This window comes from Anser brachyrhynchus (genome assembly GCF_964034855.1).
Source record: "Anser brachyrhynchus genome assembly, chromosome: 7".
Lineage (NCBI taxonomy): Eukaryota > Metazoa > Chordata > Aves > Anseriformes > Anatidae > Anser > Anser brachyrhynchus.
Genome location: NC_137701.1, coordinates 1,563,291 through 1,583,966, shown reverse-complemented (window position 1 = coordinate 1,583,966; position 20,676 = coordinate 1,563,291). Strand labels below are relative to the sequence as shown.

Below are 20,676 nucleotides of genomic sequence, written 5' to 3'. Positions count from 1 at the left end.
TGCACATGTATGCATGAAAACCTGACAAGTGTGCAAGTGGAAAAAATTGGTGATACCATGACATCGCCAAACAACAGCTTGGAGTGGCAAAAGTATCTTTGTAAGAACAGACATTCCAGAAGATTCTTACAATTAAAAGTCACCTCAAAAGACAAACTGATTTTAAAAAGTCCTAAACAATCAGGATTGAAAATTGTCCTATCATCAATTGAATTAGGTTCCAGATACTCCTACACACCTTTTAAATGTTGCATTTTGATAGGGTGGCCTCATTCAGCAGTTTCAATATTTAATTTAAAACTTTCCATCTGATGGAGCAATGAGTCATTTCCAAAAGGAATCAGCTATTATAATAATTCAATGGATACCAGCCATTTAAAATGCAGAACTCTCAGAAAGCCTGTAGATCAGTTTTTACAGCCAATATTAATTCATCAAGAGAATAATTTTACTTAATTTATTGGAGGAGAGAGGCATGTCAGACTGCCACAAAAAAAGGACTTTTCCCAATCCACTCCTTTCTCAGCTATATAAAAAAAGCCTTGAAATTCTACTGTTGGTAGTTTATAGGAGGACCAAAGGCTTCTGGCCACAATTCTGAGAAACTGAGATAATATTCTGTTCAACTTATTTTCTTTTCTTTACTATTCTTTCTTATTTTAAGTCTCATTCCTACATCTGACAAAAAATAAAAACCTTCCATTCCTACTTCCTTTGTCAACCTCCTCATCCTCTCCAACCACATGGACCTACATCCAGCTTAGTTTCACCTCTTTCCCTGCTTCATTTCTCTTTTTTTTATGACTGGGACAACAATTCTAGTGAAAACTGGGGGTAAAAAAGACAATTGATCATAAGAAAACCATTCTATTGATGCTCCTCTAAAGGAGGTAAAGATTAAAATGTGTGACTTTAATCAATCAAAATCCAACACTGACTCTGGAGATAAAACTCCTCTGCACTTTCAGCTCTATCCTGTTGCTGTTTTTTCTGTTGTGTTATCAGTTAAACCACAAAACATTCTAAACCCTTCTGAAGGTCTAGAAGCAAAGAATATACCTTTTTGCAACCAACGTCCTATGACATACAACCATTCAGTTAAGCTTCTTTGAATCACTCATTAGTAGCTGGTGCTAAAACAACAAACATTTTGATCCAACTGTACAACATCAGAAAATCCTAGCTTTCTGCATTAATGAGCTCTAGAAGACCCCAACACCCTAGCAGATAAAGCATGGTATAAATAGCTATGTTAAAAACACCAGCTGTTAACAACCACTTGTGTTTGGGAATGCAGTAAACAGCGACAAATGCTTTCATTACAAGTCCGCTTCAGAAATGCATCCATATTCTTCCTAATCAAATCCATAAATTTCAATAGATTTTTTTTCTTACCAACAGAGGCTGTGAGTAAAGTTCAAGCTGTGCTCTGTAAATTATGTCCTCCAATACCTCCTGGCCAAGATCCCATTGACCATTATATCTAAAAAGTAAAAAAAGGAATTTATCTTTCGTATCTTTGGAACTCACTGGTCTTTTTTTGCTGCCCAAATACAGCTTTTCACTTCTTATGTGGAAAGTTCATCAACTGCATACACACCCAGCCCCTCTATTTCTTTCAGAAGTATGGACAGAGTTTTGTATTACTCTTGTTGCTGTAACGAAAAAGGATGCTCCCTGACACCTCCAAGTGAAAAAATGTTGATACCATAATCAGGACAAACTTAAAGAATAAAAAAATGGGTCAAGATATAAAGGTTTACAATACTTAGCAGGACTCAATTTTAATCAGAAATAGATTTTTGCCACCTCAGAAGCTACCGACATTCGAGAGGACTGCACTTCAAGTTACCCTGGCAGCCAAGCTCATTATGCTTTTGAACAGAAGGTTATCTGAAGGTAGTGGAAGCTTAGGAAAAGATGATGCCAGGAGCCTCACTCACTTCAGCACCTACTGCTGGTGTTTCACCACCTACTCCAATGCTTACAGAGGTACTCACAAATTACCAGTTGGCTGACTGAGCAAGTAATGGGAAATATACTAATTTGAGTTAGATTCCTGTGTCCTAAGAGTTCAATTCATTTCTTTCAATTATAAAACAACAAACGCTGCTATTTTAATTCATCTAAAACTAGCCATTTCTTCTTTTACAAAAAAAAATATAATATCTACTTACATGGCATAATAGACACCTGTGAGCAGCTGCACCATGAAGTCAGGGTCCAACATCACTCTACCACAGTGTTCTTTCCAGCGTTTCTCATGCTGCCGTGGAAATCCACTCACACACAGCCTGAAGAAACATACCATTGTAACAAAATGTTAACCCCAGAAATATTACAAACATCTTTACATCAAAGCGATTTCCTTTAATTTTTAAAATCTGTTTTTCAACATTTAAGTACACAATGTAGAACACTTATATTGCTCTTCCAACCATTAGAACAGTTTTAAAAGTGTCTTAAGAAACGACTTGCTGATAATCCAGAGTATTATTCCCATATAGCCATTAACTGTTTTCTTCAAATCATAACCAAAATGAGGCAAGACATTCTCTACTGCCAGCCACCAAATACGAGGCTCTCCCAGAAACTCAGTAACCTAAATTAATTTTCTTAAGAGGAAACAGTTCAGTGGTATAGAAAGACAGGTCATCCCCCATCTAATGTATACTGACAGCATGCAATCACCTTTTACCTTTGGTTAACACAGATATTGTATTCTTGAGAGCTATTTTCAGCTGCCTTCTAAAAAAAACAACAAACAACAAAAAACCAACCAACCAACCAACAGCCTTCTAGCCCTTGACAAAGTGTCTGCTTTTTATACTACATAGCACTGACTCTACAGTTTAAAAATAAGATGAATTTATTCAGAACTTTAATACCTGAAACTCATATGCGGAATATGGAAACAATACATGGCTACTAATACATTAAATGTACATTTACTGTTTCTCTAACCTATTTAGGATTTTGCTCATAAAAGAAAATAACACGCATGAAGCCTTAAAAGCAACAAACATGCTAAAACACAGCATTTGATTACCTGTTTTCCATCAGACATCTGAACATGTAACTTCTACGCAGCGCAATGATCCAGTAATGCCTAGATTAGTTTACCTCTTTAAAACTACCAAAAGGGATTGCATGAACTTTGTGAACACAAACTGACACTGATCAAAACAGTGAATGAAAATGCCAATTAGCCACCAAAAAATCCAAGAGGTTTCAGGGGAGGGGGGGAGCAACACACCTCTCACAAAAAAAGTATTTATGTGTTAATGCTCTTTCCAGAAAATGACACCTTATACTTGTTTTTTGATTCTTCAAACAAAGATGAGCAAATGCATCTGGTAAAGAATAAAAGCTAATACCTAAAGGATCTCCCAGCTATCATCTTTAATCTAAAACCCATGCAATTTATTATTTTGAAACATGTTTTGCAGCCTCAGTAACAAAAACTGTGGCCCAAGTTCCTTTCTAGGTGACAAGCAGACAGTGCCACAATGAACAGCAACTACCAGCTTGATATGGTTGGTGTACTCTTTCCACCGAGGCAAGCTGCATAGATCAAAGTATCCCAATAATTCTGCAGGCTGCACTGCAGACCTGCACAAAAGCTTTTAGAAGCTCCACAGTTACACAAGGAGGATCCCAGAAGTTTCAGTTTCCAGGTTACTCCGCTCTTTGTGGAACAAAGTGACTCCTGCTTTAGGCATCCAATAACTACATTATAAACTATTATAGAACCTGTGAGTGTAATAACCAGAATACAAGTTAAAAATGAAGTTTACAGTAAAGTTTCAATAATTCATGCTTAGAAGAGCAACAATGTGCATAGCTTTAGCTAAATGAATACAGTTCTGGAAGTTGTATTTAGAAAATTAAGGAAAATGACTACAACTCAATAACTCAAGTTGAAAATGGATTCCTTTAATGTGCATGTTACACAACTGTGACCACATAACACAGAAGACAAAAACGTGCAACTTTTACTCAATTCATCATAAAATAATCTCATTGTTGTAAATGGTTTGTTGCATCCAAACTATTGTGGCTGCTGCACTGTTCCAAACAATAAAAAAAATCCCTAGCCTATAAAATGTTCCCTCTACTCTCTACTCAAAAGAATAGATCTGATTTTCAAATGTAGGGAAATTGAACACACTTGCCAAATTCAGCACAGCCATAATTCAAATGAAGACGATGGAAGTACACCAAGAATTAAACCATTGCCATCAGAAATTAGAGGAAGGAAAACAGACTATCATCTTAATTAACTTTATGTGTGCATTACTAGAGAAAACACATTATCAGAAACTTGCCTGATCCTTTTTTGCCGTGCAACTGAATTGCACGTAATGTTTTCCTTTTATGACAGTATTGTGCTGAAGCAAACAAGCTAAAATCAAACATGCTTAAAGAGATCGCTCTGTTTGGGGATAGCAGGGAAGAGAATTTATCTCATTTTAGACAAAATTGCTTATAGAAACAGACAGATGGGAGTATCAGAAATACTTCAGATTTTCAGAGCATAAAGCAGTGATCTTTGCCAAACAGATGCTTCTAAGACTATCCAAGCAGGAGATTATGTAAAGGACATGTATAAGAGTTTGAGAATTCACAGTACTGAATTCTCCAGAAAATGGAATGTCATTCCCACTGTGGAAAGAAAGGAAAAAAAAGAAAAAATAAACAAAACTAAAGCCCAGGATATTGTTTAAGCACTTCATATAAACCATTATCGGAAACAAGAGACGTTTATATTTGGAAGCAGAGGAAGCTAGATGCATTCCTCACAAGATTTTAAAGCTGATCATACGGAAAAGTATTAGATTTACCTATCATTCAGACAAAGACAAATCAGTGTGAGCAAAGTTTTTTAAAAAAAAAAAAACACCTTATTTTCTTCCTCAAAGAACAGCAACAGAAAAGTTATGTAACTGGAATGAAACCCAATGCAGCAGTAAGATAATCTACGTGTTTTATCTACATCCAAGCATAGCCTCAAATCTGCAATTAAGTTGCAGCAGGACTGACTAGAAATTACATGTTTTAGGTTATCAAATACAAGTAAATTCATTCTTTTTTGCTGGAATAATATTTAGAAATCTAGATTTGCCCTGCAAAACTACAAAGGCAAATGTCTCACCTGGAACCCATCCTACAAAGTGATTGGTAAGAAGAGGCAGGCATATAGACAATAGCAGAATTGTAGCACAGCATGAGAAAGCTCAGCACCTCGAACCTGAAAAGAAACAAAACTCAGTCTCAAAATTGCCTCACAGGAAAGTGTGTCAGAAGTAAACACGCAAATCCTGAAAACCTCTCCCATTATAATTCACTAACTTGAAATGGGACATTAAAGGTTCACTTTAAATTGTTATTACTGAAAACCATTAGCCTATGTAAGAATTACAGCGGGAAGAGCATATAGCATAAAATTTGGACAAAGAGCTACAGAGCTGGACAAATCTGTAACACTTTTAAATTTTTTTTTTTTTTTTTATCATTTTTTCCAGAGCTAGCTTTAAACACAGGTAAAGCTGAGAGTCACTAGAACAGCAGGGCATTGAAACAGCTAGTCACACAGCTCAGTCTGCTCTTCAACATGCAAGGGACCTGGCTAAAAATCCTGGCTACAGTGACTAATGATGAGTAGACTCCCAATCTTCCATGTCCTCAGGCAGCAGAAACAGGAAATCCAGCTTCTGATATCACTTATCCCTAGTTCTATCTGTGCACTCAGCTTCATTTCCCTTTTCCTGTGGAAAAAGCAGTCCCAGTCTCAAGCGAGAGTTGATTTTTTTTTTTTAAAACACTTCCAGGAACATTTGAGTTGACAGGAATAAACCCAAAGATACTCCTAACAGACACAGCAATGACAAAGAAGTTACTCACATCTAAATTAATAGTAAGAGCACATGAAGTTGGAAGCAAAAACAAAAATATACCTCAAGACTACTAACTTGCTCTCTAGCTTTATTTCCAAGCACTAAATGTTGAGAAAGGACCAAATACAACCTATTTGGTCTTAATGTTTAAGGACTTGTTGACTGCTTAGCGAAGCACCTTGAATGTTATAATACATCTGATACCTACCGGTTCTGTGCTGTGAAGGTTTCTCTTTGAGGATGAAGATCACTGTAAACTACCCTGATGAGATCATGCTGACAGAGAGCTCCTTCAGTTAAAGCCATGGATCCAATTGTAGAAGGCTAGAAGTAGGTGATGGGAGAGGGATAGTAAGAAAACCATAAGTAAAAGGTCTCCAAAAGCATTAAAACTCCTAACCACCCAAGCCAAAATATACACTTGTCTTGTGATCTATAAAAAAGAAAATTATTTCAGAATACAGTAAATCTAAAAACATTACTGCATTTATGATAACGAAATCAGATAGAGGTGGTGAGACTAGTTTTCGATTTTGATTGTTGCATAGCCATCTAATTGCACAGACCTCTTGTACAGTAACCGTAGAGAAAGAAAAACATGATTCCAAATTCAAGCTGTATTAATGAGGAAATAGACTTCTCTTATCATAACACTTAAGAAGCAACCCATCTGCAACTACAACACAATTAACCTCTGTTCAAAATGGGCACTGTCAGCAAACATTTTTTCAACATTTACATTACTTCACTATTGCTATTATTGAATTGGATTACATTAATTGCTGCAAGACAGTGACATCAAAAACACAGTGCAACAGGGTGCACTTAAAATGGTCTGTTGCATCAAATGGATGCGGTTTTCATTGCTCTAATAGATCCAGGTCTAATTTACCATAGCAGTTCTCTTACCTCATGATATATGGAGGGTTTAGATAATGAAGGGATGGTGAAAGATAAAACTTTGTTGTTTCCATCTTTGTCAGCAATTTCCTGCATTTAAAAACAAACAAAAACAAGCAACAAAAAAAATTAAGTCAGGACATGGAAACTTACAGAACTCTTGAAAGGTATTTAAAAAGTACGAAGTTAGTTGCTCTGATCTAATAAGACTTAACACTTTAAAGTCTGTGTTTGCAGAGTATCAGCAGATCTATACACATTTTAAAAATGGAAAAGACCTCTATCACAGACGTCAGTTAAAAACATCATTGGCTCCTAGATCATGGTGACTTCATCAAAAAGCAAGAACTAAAAGCTTCTCTAGCCCACCTTTACATTATAACATTTATTTATAATAGAATTGCGTTGTGGAGCAAAGCTAAACTTTAAGCTTGAAAGATACAGACACATAAGAGCTGATGAGTCACTTTCTGACAATGGCCAGCACTTCATAATAAATGCACCGCAGAGAGAAGGTGAAATCAAGGGGACTAGCAAAGCCTCTTCAGTCATTCTATCAGTAAGAAATATACAGTGTTTTCTCAAAAGGCTTTCAAAGTGATCAGATTTTATAGTTGCTAGGCTACTATATAAGCAAACCCAGCAATTTGTAAAGCCAGTACTCTAAGAGCAATTACATAAGGTTGTACCAAAAAGGAGTCTACAACCCTGCCTTTTCACTCTGAACTGTAAACTACAATGAGCTAGTCATTCAAGATTACACGAGAACCTAGTCCAAGGTAGCACAGCACTCAGAGTAGGCTTTAAGAGTCACAGTAGGAAGAGAACTGATGTAATTTAGCAGAATGAAAAAGATTTATCACTGTCTTTCACTTTCCATAGATTGACAAAGTAACTTCACTCCTTCAGTATCAGTAGATGTGCAAAGCAGTAACAACTGAACCAAAGAAAAAAAACTTAGAGGTAGCTACTGTTCATTTTGAGGCCTCTTTCTGAATTTGGAGAGAATGAAGAAATTACTGTCCTTAAATAACATTTATCACCAACATGAGTTTCAAAGGAACTACAAAGGGACCTCTATGAGAAAACTGATGCCAAAGACAAATATTCAACCCAGCAAACAGTACCACCAATTAGCAAGCCGTTTCCTTTTTTTTTTTCTATCAGAATAAATCTAAAATAATTGGATTTTCCATTCCAGTTGTTTGAGCTGATCTAGACACATAGCAAGAACTTTTTATTTATTTTTTAAAGAATTTCAGTCTCATCATGGGTACAGTTAAAAGGAGTGGTTCACTATAATAGTAGAGAGAAGGGCAATGTTTCAGTGTAATATGCTTTCAAGTTAGATAAAATGGAAATTCCCATCAGAGAATGCCTATCTTTGCAGTATTTCCAAATTTGTTAGTCTCATAATATGAGTAAACATTTCCAGGATAAGGTAAGGATATAAAAAAAACAACTGTTAGAACCAACAGCCAAACCTAATCTTCTACAGTTACTTTTACTAATTCTTAAAATCATATTTCCACTCAAGAAAACTATCTGCCTGAACTGTAGACATGCATGTATTTAAGTGCGAACATGCACAGTAGGTTCAGCTTCAAACTGCACTTAAAGACCTATTCAGAGTAAGCTGGGGTAGTGTGGGGGGGAAGGCGACACAGGAAGATTGACCAAACATATGCTTGACTATCAGGTCTGTAGAAAGCTGTATGTTTCACCACTAAAGAGGAATACTTCATTTTCTTACATGTTCTTACACGTATGTAACACTAAGAAAGTCCATGAGATAATCCTTTTTAGTTAAAATGTCTGTCCCACAGGGATTTACAAACAATAAAGAATGTCTTTGCAAACACATTTTTTTACTAAAACTTAAGTAAACTATACTTTTTTATATAGATTAAGTATGTTTTCATGCAACCATATTATAATTTTAATTATTTTCTTCTAATATTTTACTTTATTCCTACTGGTCAGTGATGGAAAACTTCAGATCAAACCTTTCCTCATCCATCCTCACTTACCAAGTTGTAAATACCAAGCAGCAATGCTTCAATGCAACCATTACTTTGCCTATCCCTGCTGGCAGTAAGACGCAGATACACCCAGATCAACTCTGGCAAAAACTGCAATGTGAACCTCTTTAGCCGAACTTCAGAACTGCGATATAGTTCAAAGAGCTGGTGGCAAACAGGCTCCAGGAGCTGTGAAAAGGCAAAAAGGGTAATAAATTAACATTAGGCTTCTCTAACAAGGCAGAATGCAATAGCAAACATAAGGGATATGCAATGCAGCCATCGCAGCCAGTGAAGATGTTCCTTGATGTCAAGTAAATGAACAAACCAAAACAAATTTGTATTTCTTTTAAGGAGATCTATAAGTAGTAAGTACTTGTTCCCAAGGAGAACAAGTAAGCAGTACTGGGAAATGAGAACACTATCCTCTAGGGCTGTCAGTATGAGAATTATTTTGTACACAGGTACCAATTAAAGGCGTGTGACAGACTTGTGGCTTGAACTATGCACACCATAAAACTTTAATAGCACATTTGTAAGGTTTAGAAAGGTATAAAGGTTGAAGATTAGTAGCAACTGCTAATGATCAGTCTATTGACAGACATATGAATTAAGTTCTTAGCAACTACTTTTTAATCTCAAACCTAATCACTGTGCATTTATTCAATACAATGCAAAACCATTTTTCTGCCTTGAGCTGCCCTTTGGGTTTCAAAAAAAGGCCCTTATCAAGTCAGTAAGCACAAGAAAAAACAGCCATTTTAAGAGTCTACAATGCTAAGTCGACAGTTAGAATGCATCCACAAAACTGCTAGTGAACATACAAAATAATAACAACACCACCACCACAAACACATGTCAAACTGTCTCTCCCCTTCCCATAACTAAACAAGTTTTTAAGACCAGAGTCAAGAACTACTAAAACACAACATGTATTCAGAGAGGAATGATGATACAGTCTGAGAACAGTATCTACAAACAATATATTTTCCAAGTTGCTAGGAGATGGGATGATCTGACCTAAGGAAAATGTTCATGGGGTTTAATGTCCAACAAACTGAGGTATCCATGTAACCTAAAGAGCCTCTATTCATACAGAATAGTTACACAGTCAGAAGAAAAGAGGCCAGAATATCATATAATTCTCTTTCTAAACAGACACGCTTTATGCCTCTCTCATATACACACATGAAAACATTAGACATCAAATTACACACATCACTTGACCAATATGATAGAAGTCATACTAGTGAGACAATAAGGCATAAATATGAAATACCCAGTGCAGAGCAAAAGATCAGAGACTGTATGTATGAATCCTCTTTCAGTACACAGTCTCACTCCCCAGGGTTATGCAGGTTAAGCCTTTCAGAGAACAAGCGACATGCTTCCTAGATTTTGATGCACTCTTCAATTAATTTGTCTAATCATCAAAATCTTAGTACCCAGAATTTCCTGTAGAATTCATTGTCACTGCTTTGTTCTGCTGTATGAGGAAGGACTTCTGTGGTTTGTTGCGAACCATCCTCTTAAAAACTCTGAACAAGTCCCTTGCTACCAGCAGAGAGGAAGAGCCATTTCTACAAGTGCTTAGCTTGGAAATTCAAGAAACATGCAAGGCCATAAATCTGTATGACTGTAAAACTTCATGTATACTTATTTAGACTTAGGTATTTTACTCTAGTACTTCAGAGACACCCAGCATAAATTTGACAGTATTTCTATCAAGATAGCTACCTTAAGAGAGCATCAGCTTTACAGTGCCCAAGAAAACATGAACACAGTTCCATTTCTAATGCACAGTATCCTGGTCAAAGAAGCATGCTATTTTAAACCACTGATTACATAAGCCATAACATCACATCTATGTAAAATAAAACTGCTAGCAGACAAATCTCTTCTTATGCAAGGCTTGGTGTAAGCACCTTGCGTAACAAGGCTTCTGATTGACAGCCTAATTATTCTAAGCTAAAAGCCTGTTTTTACAACAGGAGCAAAGGCAGACTCCACATGAGAGGGAGGGAAGAAAGCTGACACTCAGAATGCTGACAGAATGAGTGAAGTCCAGTAATTTGGAGCACAAAGATTCTTACAAGCCATGTATGTAATATACCTTAATATGTCATTTTTTATTTGGGATCTAAGTGAAATTAAAAGCCAGTAAATCTTCTACTGCGAACATTTTGACAGCATTGCCTTATTAAGTGCAGCAAACTTTTTTTATTTAGCATATTTATTCTAGTATGTCACACATGTATAGCACCTTATGTTCTAAAGGTGCAAAAGTATACTGTCTTAATATTTACTTAGTGCAAATTCCTATCTAAAAGTAACGCTATTAAAAGCATCTGTTACAGTAGACGTTCAAATCCTCAGAGAGAAATGTATTCTCATTTTATGAAAAGCCTAGCACATTTCAGATGGTCAAACAAAAAGTGGTTAATAAATAATTCAGAGATCACTGAATATGTGTATACTTTATATGTTACATATTTATATGTTATACTTTATATGTTTATACTTTCTTTAAAAGAAAGTATAAACAGAAAGATAGTGTTAAAAAAAAGGAAATATGGAAATAAATACAAGCACATCCGCACGGAGATAACAGGTGCAAGATGAGCTAAACAAATATTACCAGAAAGTAGATATATACAGTGGCATTGCTATAAATAGCGCTTCTGTTAGATTAGAAATGACGGTCGCCCAAAGCTGTTTCCTTTTTGAAATTAGTCAGTCTAATACAAATCCCATTAAACAGTGGAAACGAATAATTTATTTTAGCTGAAGTCAGATTAGATTCTACCAGAGTTAGCTCTACTTAGTTACTGAGTTAATTCTACTTTCTTTCAAATGAAAATTTCATAAAATTAGTCTTTTAAGTGAGACCACGCTGCCTAGAAACATACAGCAATATCCAGTCACTGGTACTGCAAGCATGTAAATACTGCTCATTTCTAGTAGTTTTCATATTAGTTGTGCTAAAACAGCAGAAATGCTACAACAAAAATATTTTCAAAGCCACAAAGCCACAAATTTTTCCTATCAAAATACAGTATGATCTTACTCCACCTGAAAGCACAAAAACTGATACTAAAATAAAGAATAAAATGCTTTTATTCAAACCTAATTACTTGGCTTTTCAAAAAAAAAAAAAAAAAAAAAAGCCTTTTCCAACGAATTCTCTGACTACAGAAGACACTGGATAAACAGAGCATTTGTCACCAGTAGGGGATACATACATGAACAGGCACACACTTTTTAATCCCAAAGATCTTTCAGTCCAATGTTAAAGTAGACTGAGTAGCGCAGCAGTCAACCGAAAAAATAGAAGCCAAAAAGACCATAACAATCATCTCTCTTTTCTGACAAACTAAAACCAGGCATTAAAAGAGCTCTCCTGTTAAAGAGCAATTAGCATAACAATTAAAAATAATATTTTTACTGACATAGATACAGTAAGTGGCAATAATTTGCAGACTTCATTTTTTACACCTCACAGAGATACACACTAGTCATGTTTTAAGGAAGTTGACTAATTAATAGGTTCAAAGTTTGGCTTATTTTACAAGGTTGCCAAATTTTAAGAATCATACCATATCATATATTAAAGTTAAATATAACTTGTTATAAAATGTATAACAAAGATTGGAAATGCTTGTCTTTTTGATGAATTCAATTACAGTAGAAAATAACGTGCTCATTTTAGGCTTAAGTATAACATGAAGGATGAAATTAGGTGTTATTTCAGGAGTACTAAGTCTGGAAATTGCTTGGCATTGCAAAGGTGATCTCATTTTTGTTTCAAGCTGAGCTTTCCAGGTTAAATCTAAAATAGCCACACATGAATAGTCAATACTTTAATTTCACTACTGCATTAGCTTAAAACTTATAGACCATTTATGTCTATAACCATAAACCAACTCAAAAAGTTATGAAACTATCTAAAACACAGTACTTCCAAAGCACTTTGCTTTAGAAAGCAAACATTTTGAAAAAAAAAAAAGATTACTCAGTTAAACAAGCTACTTATGAGCAAGATCACTCTCTCCTCTTTATATAACTTGTATTCCAGTAACTATCTTTATTGTATTAAGAAAAACAGAGAATTCCATAAAAACTAGAAAGTAACAATGGTATTTAACTTGACAGTTTGCTTGCCTTCATTTCTTAGCTCTGAAATTGGTAGACAGTGTCAAAAAAGAAACAGTTGCTTGTTTTGGTTCTTAAACGTGGTAGATCCACATTAAATGAATAATACCATTCTTATCAAGATACTACTGTGATTCTAGCAAAATTCAAGTCCGCCTAAACAGCAGCCCCTTTCAGGAAGTTTTAAACATAGGTCAACTTTATGATTAAGTTGTACTAAAAAAATTACTTGTCCATCATGTTAAAGAATCCAGCAAGAAGGCTATGGTAATGGTTTGCCACATAAGCTTTATCTTCATAAGCAATCAGTTATCTTTCTAAAAAGAATAAAACCCTATATAAAGTCCTTGAAAAAAATCTCACTTAAAGCCAAGTATTACCACAGAATTACACAGAGTAACAAATTTATTATATACCTTTGTGAGTGGTTTTTGTGTGAGGTTATACTCCTCACACATGCAGGTTTCAAAGAAATGTGGCAAGGAAATACAAAATGCCTTAACAAGCAGAACTTTAAGTTAGACTTCTTTGAGTTTGGGATTGCGTATCTTATACTTGAGTTCAGAATCAGTCCCAAACAGCAACAGCAGTTTCAAGAAGCATCTGTGTGCTGTAATTTAAAACTCACCTTCAGGTCCTTAAGATACTTATTTTGCAAATCTGGTTCTTTGCATCATAAAAAAAAATAAACAAATGCTTATTCTCAGAGCAAAGGACAGCATCTACAGAGTCAGAAGTATATGTACTCACATACATATGATAAAGGACAACAGCAGCAAAGGTGGCTTCAAGTTGGAGAGAATAACAGCAGTTTCAGTGCAAAGAAAAAGGTCACTATGCAAATTATTTGTAACACTGCAGTGACGTTGACACCTATGAAGCATTATTTATTACATGAGAATTATGTAATCTTTTAAGCTCAATCATGCATTCAGCTTCCAAAAGCAGCTGAACTTTTATTATATTTAGGAAAATAAAAAGCTTCCTTGCTGTGCACACTTGCCATTATATTTACAAATATACCAGAAATCTCGGATGATAAATATTTTGAAGCACTGCACTTTATCTAAAGCAGTTTACACAGCAGAGAGTGGTATGCTTACACAATTTATTTAGAAGTTAAATTTCACACACTTTCCCAGAATCACACGTAGTAGAAGGCAATGGAATGGAAAGCATAGTTTTACATCGTGCAAAAGGAATTATGGATGGGGGTAAGAATTTTTTATTGTACATACATATTTACATTTTGGGGCCCTGGTTCCGCTCTTGTTTACAGTGGTATAAACCAAATTACTCAAACATAATACTAGTAATAAGCAAAAGAAAATCTGGTTATTTTAATCGCATATAGGATTTAGTAAACTAATTCCATCTTCCATTGTAATAAGCCACCAAGTAAGATGCACATAGATCTTACTGAGTTTCACTGTAAGGTCTACTTTATCTCTGATGTAGCAAGTAAAATTTAGAAGACGGCATCAACTGTATTTTTGGGAGCAGAGGAGGTTGCATCTCAGCAGAAAAGCATTAAAGTGAATGCCAAAATAGAAGAAGTAAAAAGAGGGATAGTACCAAATGTTAGACCACATCAGAAAGACAATTCTTCCTTTCCATCTCCACTTCTTAATTACGCTACTTTTAGTTGTAGGAGCTGTATGAGTGTTAACCTTTATTTATTTAAGTGTCCTACCTCATTATTTGGGTCTTGAATAACTTTATAAAGAGCTGGTACCAATGGTTTTTTTCGGTGCAATGTAGCTGCATAGCTGGAAATTTGTGTTTCAGGTAACGCCTAAAGGGGGAGAAAGAAAAGGGGGGATTAACCTGTTAAACTGATGCTTCCAAGTATTAAAGATCTCCACAAAAACATTCAGTCTCACCCCAATATCAAGAACAATTCCTGAAGTTGAGTAAGTTTTCCAGACTTGTAACCTAGTTCATTCAGTACCAATTCCTCAGACAAACTGCATTTGGGGGCAACACAGCAACATTCAGGGTTAACTTCAAAAGCAGTTTCAAATAACTTTTATAAAAATCATTTGATCCAGCTTGAAATGAGGATTCTCTCTTTTCTTGATATTCCTTATTTAACAGGCACTTTTCAAAGGCTTAAATAAAATTCGCATTGATTAACCAAGAGGCATGGATAATGCAAAATGAGCACAGACAGCACCACCAAGGAATTGCATCTGTAGATTTTGCATCCTTGGCTCCTCAACAAGTTTCGAACAACACCATGTAATGAATTTTTACATACATATGATGTAAGGAATTACTAAATCTTAATTTAAATAACATTAATTTTATAACAGGCATGAAATCCAGTCTTCCTGTTTATGCATTATCCTGTATTTCAGCCTAATAATAAACAAGGAAAATAGCTGAAAATACTTCCGATTCTTCATGATAAAACAACTCATTTTAAGCAAACTATATGTAAAAACAGTCCAATATTTTATTTGATATTTTTAAAACCCCAAACATTTCTACTAAGATTTTAAAGGCAAAATAAAGAAGTTGCTCAATCAGAAATTTAGGTAATATTATTCAGCTGTCAGTTAAATTCTGTCAGCTTGATCTACACTGTAAGATATGCTTTAAAAATCACATTGTTATAGAAGACAAATGTTTGGCGCTACAAGAACAACTAATATAAATCAACTGCTATTAGAACTATGCATCGTATATTAGGTACCAGTTGACGTATTTACATAGACCTTTGCATGCTTCATTCATTATAAAAACTTGAAATATAATATTTAAAATGTTACTAATGGTACAGCTATCATTCATCTTCTGAGCTCACCTTGAATTCTGACAGCCATTCTTCCACCACACCTCGTTCTGATCCCAACATTTTCTTACTTCTATAGCTTCTCTCTTACCTTTAGAAGAGAGAAAAGAAAGTAAAGAAGATTTCTGGCAGAAAAACTTAGTTTTGTAAAATCCTACCCCAATGAGAAGCTATCAACAATTTCACAGTACATTTATATAATATCCAACAAAAAGAAAAAACTACTGCCCATGAATGAGGGAAGCGGAAAGAGAAGGATGCGGTGCTTCAGGCCAAAATGTACATTATTTAAGGCAAATGCATCATCTATTCGTGCTCCCTTACCAAATACAGTACAAAGAAAAGACAAGTGGAGCAAAATAAATAGCATCATGGAACAAACCATGCAGAACATTGTAATGACAGTTCTAGATACACCTCAAAGTAAAACGGTTTCATAATACCAGTTATTAGAAATCCTAACAGCAGAACTTTACTCCTTAAAGCTTTTTCTTAAGAGAACTGTGCAGCTTAAAAGAAACGCTTCGAGATTTAGCCCTTCTAAAAATACGCTGGAATGCTCAGAAATATGCAAACAAAACAAAAAGAAAACTTCGAAGGACAATTGTTAGTATTATTTTCCGTTTTATAATATAATGGAAATACTGTAACATCTTTTGAATTTTCACAAATTGCCTGCAAGCTTTCAAATCATTTCAGTCACATCCTTATCTTCTCAGGCTTCACTTCCTTTGCATAACTTCTCTCATTAAAAGAAAACATTCAAATATAAGATACCAAAACCTGCATTTGAAGTTATACAACCACCTGTTGAGAGACCTGTCATAAATGGCGTGTCCTGATGATATATAAGATCTGAAAAATTAAACAATGGGTCCAAACCACATTTCTTTTAAGTATAATTTGCTTGAAAGTTAAAAATCAATTTCTTCAGTTTGCAGCAACAGTATTATACAATTTCACTCAGGAAAAAGTAAAAAATCTAGCAAAATCTGTTCTAACTACAGGAGAGGCAGAAGACATGGAAAAACAAAAGCATGCCTTTGCATCTTCTACAGCCTTCATATTGTCTTGTACAGGAGAGTGTGCATATGTGTGTTGGCAGGAATACTAGGAAGAGCTGTGGTAATACTTATATCAGCTGACACCAGCATCATGAAGACCTTCAGACCTAACAAGCAGCAAACAGGAAAGATGAAGAAAAATGACCTGCAACAATGACGACATTATACTCTCAGTACATAAAATTCCCTTCCAACATTCTTTGCTGGGTGATTTATTTGACTATCCCAGTTAAATAATAAAAGTTCTCCCAAATCCTTTAGATTACTTTCAGTACTGTGTTTCTGACATGGTATACATACACCTTAAAATTCTGATAGCTTGCAAAAGACGAGACATGAAGAAATGAGAAGAGCCTTCTTCAAGATACAAAAGAAAAGAGCAAAAAGAGTAAGGTTACCAAAAAAAAAGATACAATGTACAACCTCTGTATTTTGGAAGAAAATTATCTTGTGTGTATATATGAGCTAGCAGGGTTTTTTTGTTTGTTTTGTTTTTTAAACACTGCATTACATTCCTAATCATATAGTTAACTTCACTACAGAGTTACATACAGCCAATCATACAAGTAACTTAACAGAGTTTTGAGCACTGTGTGCACTAAAGAGCCTCCTTTCAACAGTTGCTTACGGGTCACAGTGTAGAGACTGAACTAAAGCTCTTACCCTGAGTATAAGGTGACTGAAAAAAATCTTAACGGGATTGAAGTTGTTAAGTACTCAGATGGACTTAGCTTAGATCTTCAATCTACTGGACTTCTTACTGCTAAAAACTATGAAAAAAACTAGCATTACTGAAATCATTCTCCTTGCTCAAAACTATTTATTGTCATAACTCTCAGACAGGATCTTTGATCTACTAGCCAAACAGTAAAGGAGAGCCAGAGAAATAGTTACTCAGAACTTTCTGAGGCCTTTTAAACTCATCTGGCCACAGATCTCAACATGTAATTCTTGGGTAACCTTCCCAAAAAAGCAAAGTAATTAAGAATAGTGACCTGAAAAGGGGTAAATTGAGGAGACAGCAAAATACACGGGCTTTTTAAAGATACATTAGACACAAGAAGGTGGTGATTCTCTTACAGTTTCATCAGAAGTTTGGTTTTGACAGGACCTGCAATTAAACAACTACCTAAACAGAAACAAGACAAAAAGGGACACCCTATTTTAAGAGATACTTTGATCGGATTTGTTTGCTTTCTTTTTTTAAAAAAAGTTGATACGGGTACATAACAGTTACATGTAACAAAACTGTCACACATTGTCAGGTATCTTTATCACTTTTTCCTAAAAACTACAAATGTTTAACAACTTCAAAACATCCCTTTAAAAATAAAATAATAATTAAAACTTTCCCCCCCTTTAATACAGTCACCTTTTCCTTTTAGCCTGGGATGGGGAAAAAAGAGAAACACTTCCAAAACCAGATGATAAGAAGATAAAAGGTATTACTATTATCTTTAATTCCATAAACTCACTCATTAACTACATACAAGTAATGTTAAGAGTATCTGAAGTGTTACTATTTGCAAAATTTGTTGCAAATTTTACAGGAAAAAGGCAAGTAAACATGAAGTGAAATCTACTTATTACAATTTTCTCTCAGGTGTGCTTTGAAAATTATTTAGGCTCAAACAAAAGTTATGGGCTTAGTATACAAGTTACACCATGGAAGTCCTGTGATGAATTTCAAATAGCCAGCCTACATGATTGAAATCGCACATTCTTGTCAAAGAACATTTTTCTTTTGATTTCTGAAGGAAAATTTTTATTTAAGACCAGGTCAACATCTGATAAACGGAAAACGAATTGAAATGCAATATTAAAATTGTGTTGGGAAGCTATAGTTCATGTCATGCAAATTTGTATAAATGAGACTACATGTACATGTAGGGCCCTTGGCAGCTAGCAAGTCATTGAGACCGGGTGTAAGAATCTGCCTCAGATTTCCAAAGCATGTTTAAATATCCTAAGAGATATCAGATTCAGAAGTAACAACATTAGATTAATTTAAATTCAAGTAGCACATGGATGACTTACTTTAGCTGAAATATTGGTAAATAATACTTTAATATAACAAAAAACAATTAAACAGATCTCTGCAAACAAAGGTTTCTGAAGACACGGCTTTCAACAGAGGGGGAAACGATACCAGTTATCAGAATGAGAGATGTATATATAAGTTAATTTAAAACATTACCAAACAAGCTACTGAAGAAGTTCATATCCAGTTCACTTTGCCCAGAAAAAAAATATATAATCTACAGGAAGTGCAACACGCAACTTTACCTCTCTTTAAAGAAGTCAGTTTTCTAAAGGAGGAAGAGGAGGAGAAGTGCAGTTTTTCAGCCTGGGATGCATTTGTCAAGACTTCAAATACTGCCCTGTTTTCTGAAAGATAAAAAGCAATTTACTATTAAAAATACAAAAACAACAACAAATCCTCAGTATTTTAACAGAGGGGAAAAAAAGGGAGGGATTGCCTATATTAAGTCCAGAAGGAAGTCTTTCCTACATGGAAAGCCCTTACATATTATCGGCACATAGTACTCCATGCATACTACAAAGGAAAACTGAAGCATTATTTCTTATGAAAAACAGTGCAAGAAAGATGCAAGATAAACAAAAATTTTCTAAAAAATTAGCCGAATCAATATGCTGACTTCAGAGAAGATGTCTGTTAAAAAAAAGGTCCAAATCATAGTTGGAATATATTAAAGGCTCTTCCTTACTATTACTGTTCTTAATACATATTTGTTACAGAACCAAAAATTCCAATAGCTTTGCAAAAAATCATACATTACACTAATGTCCACATTTAGGAGCAAGATCCCTTCATGCTGAGCATAAGGTAAATGGCACACAGGTGAGCCTAATGTAAGTAAATTAGAGTATTTCAGTATATGGAGACCTCTGTCAGGAAAGTGAAGTAAATGAATAACGTTCAATCATACCTAACCTGCTATCCCCAGTGTCAAAACTAAAGGTATATAACCTGTGAAGTAACCAGGTGGAACCTTTTCAAAGCTGCAGTAAAAAGTTAGAAATCACTTTTTCTGTGTATGAACCTAAGTCTTCTTGGCCCCAGAGCAAGACCCCACAGGTATATAGCAACAAATCAGACAAAGGAACTTCTATTTCTGTACAGTGTTCCACTGTAAACAAAAGGACTCAGCACAAACAGATACACACAGACCTGACCGGAACATCAGACTAAAAAATTCTTTTACTTGAAATGAAATATTTTATTCACCAGTTTGCAGGGTTTGGGGAATTAAATTTAAGTAAAAGATATATATTTTTTTAAATTGCATAGCCTCACAATGGAATGTGGGGATTCAAACTGCTTTACATATACAACACAGTAAGTAACTATTCTTAAATCAGATACTATTATCATCTGTAACTCATGGCCACCCTCACCCTCCAAACAATTACTTCCATTTGGAAGACCCTGTTAAAATCTGGAGGCATGTTGCTGCTCTCCTCCAGTGCTGCATAAACCTCAAAAAATTACATCAACTCTCTGTGAAGTTAACTATTTCCTTAGAGAACCCTTGCAAGAGGGAATTAAAATTATGCTTTAAAAATGAACAAAAATAAGCCAAAACCACACACGCTTGTTTACACTCCAGTGAACACCAACAGGTATGAAACTGCAACCCAGCTCCAATATGAGAGCAAAATGCACACAAAGCTACACTAAGGACCGAGTAGCATTGCATATTTTAAGTATTCTTTACCCTGTAACACTACCATTCAGAGCAAGACCACAAGGAGAATACTGAGCAGGCTCACTGTTGCAGAAGCAAAGTGCTCAAGGCTATCAAGGAAAAAAAAAGCATCAG

The 20,676-nt window shown here is 35.1% G+C and overlaps 1 protein-coding gene across 11 annotated transcripts in view; it reads right to left on the bottom strand.

Moving 5' to 3' along the window:
- HYCC2 (hyccin PI4KA lipid kinase complex subunit 2) overlaps window positions 1-20,676 on the bottom strand; it is a 57,525-nt gene that overhangs the window by 17,163 nt on the left and 19,686 nt on the right. For 10 of the 11 annotated variants that reach the window (XM_080599665.1, XM_080599666.1, XM_080599669.1 and 7 more), the window contains 9 exons: window positions 19,118-19,219; window positions 15,780-15,858; window positions 14,664-14,765; window positions 8,828-9,007; window positions 6,807-6,887; window positions 6,106-6,221; window positions 5,156-5,251; window positions 2,178-2,294; window positions 1,396-1,483 (listed from right to left, as the gene is read on the bottom strand). In XM_080599665.1, the coding sequence (XP_080455791.1) occupies window positions 1,396-1,483; window positions 2,178-2,294; window positions 5,156-5,251; window positions 6,106-6,221; window positions 6,807-6,887; window positions 8,828-9,007; window positions 14,664-14,765; window positions 15,780-15,830 (831 nt within the window). In that variant the 5' untranslated portion in view covers window positions 15,831-15,858; window positions 19,118-19,219. Of the gene's footprint in view, window positions 1-1,395; window positions 1,484-2,177; window positions 2,295-5,155; window positions 5,252-6,105; window positions 6,222-6,806; window positions 6,888-8,827; window positions 9,008-14,663; window positions 14,766-15,779; window positions 15,859-16,808; window positions 16,939-19,117; window positions 19,220-20,676 lie in introns of all 11 variants that reach the window. The other variant, XM_080599675.1, reaches the window with a different exon arrangement.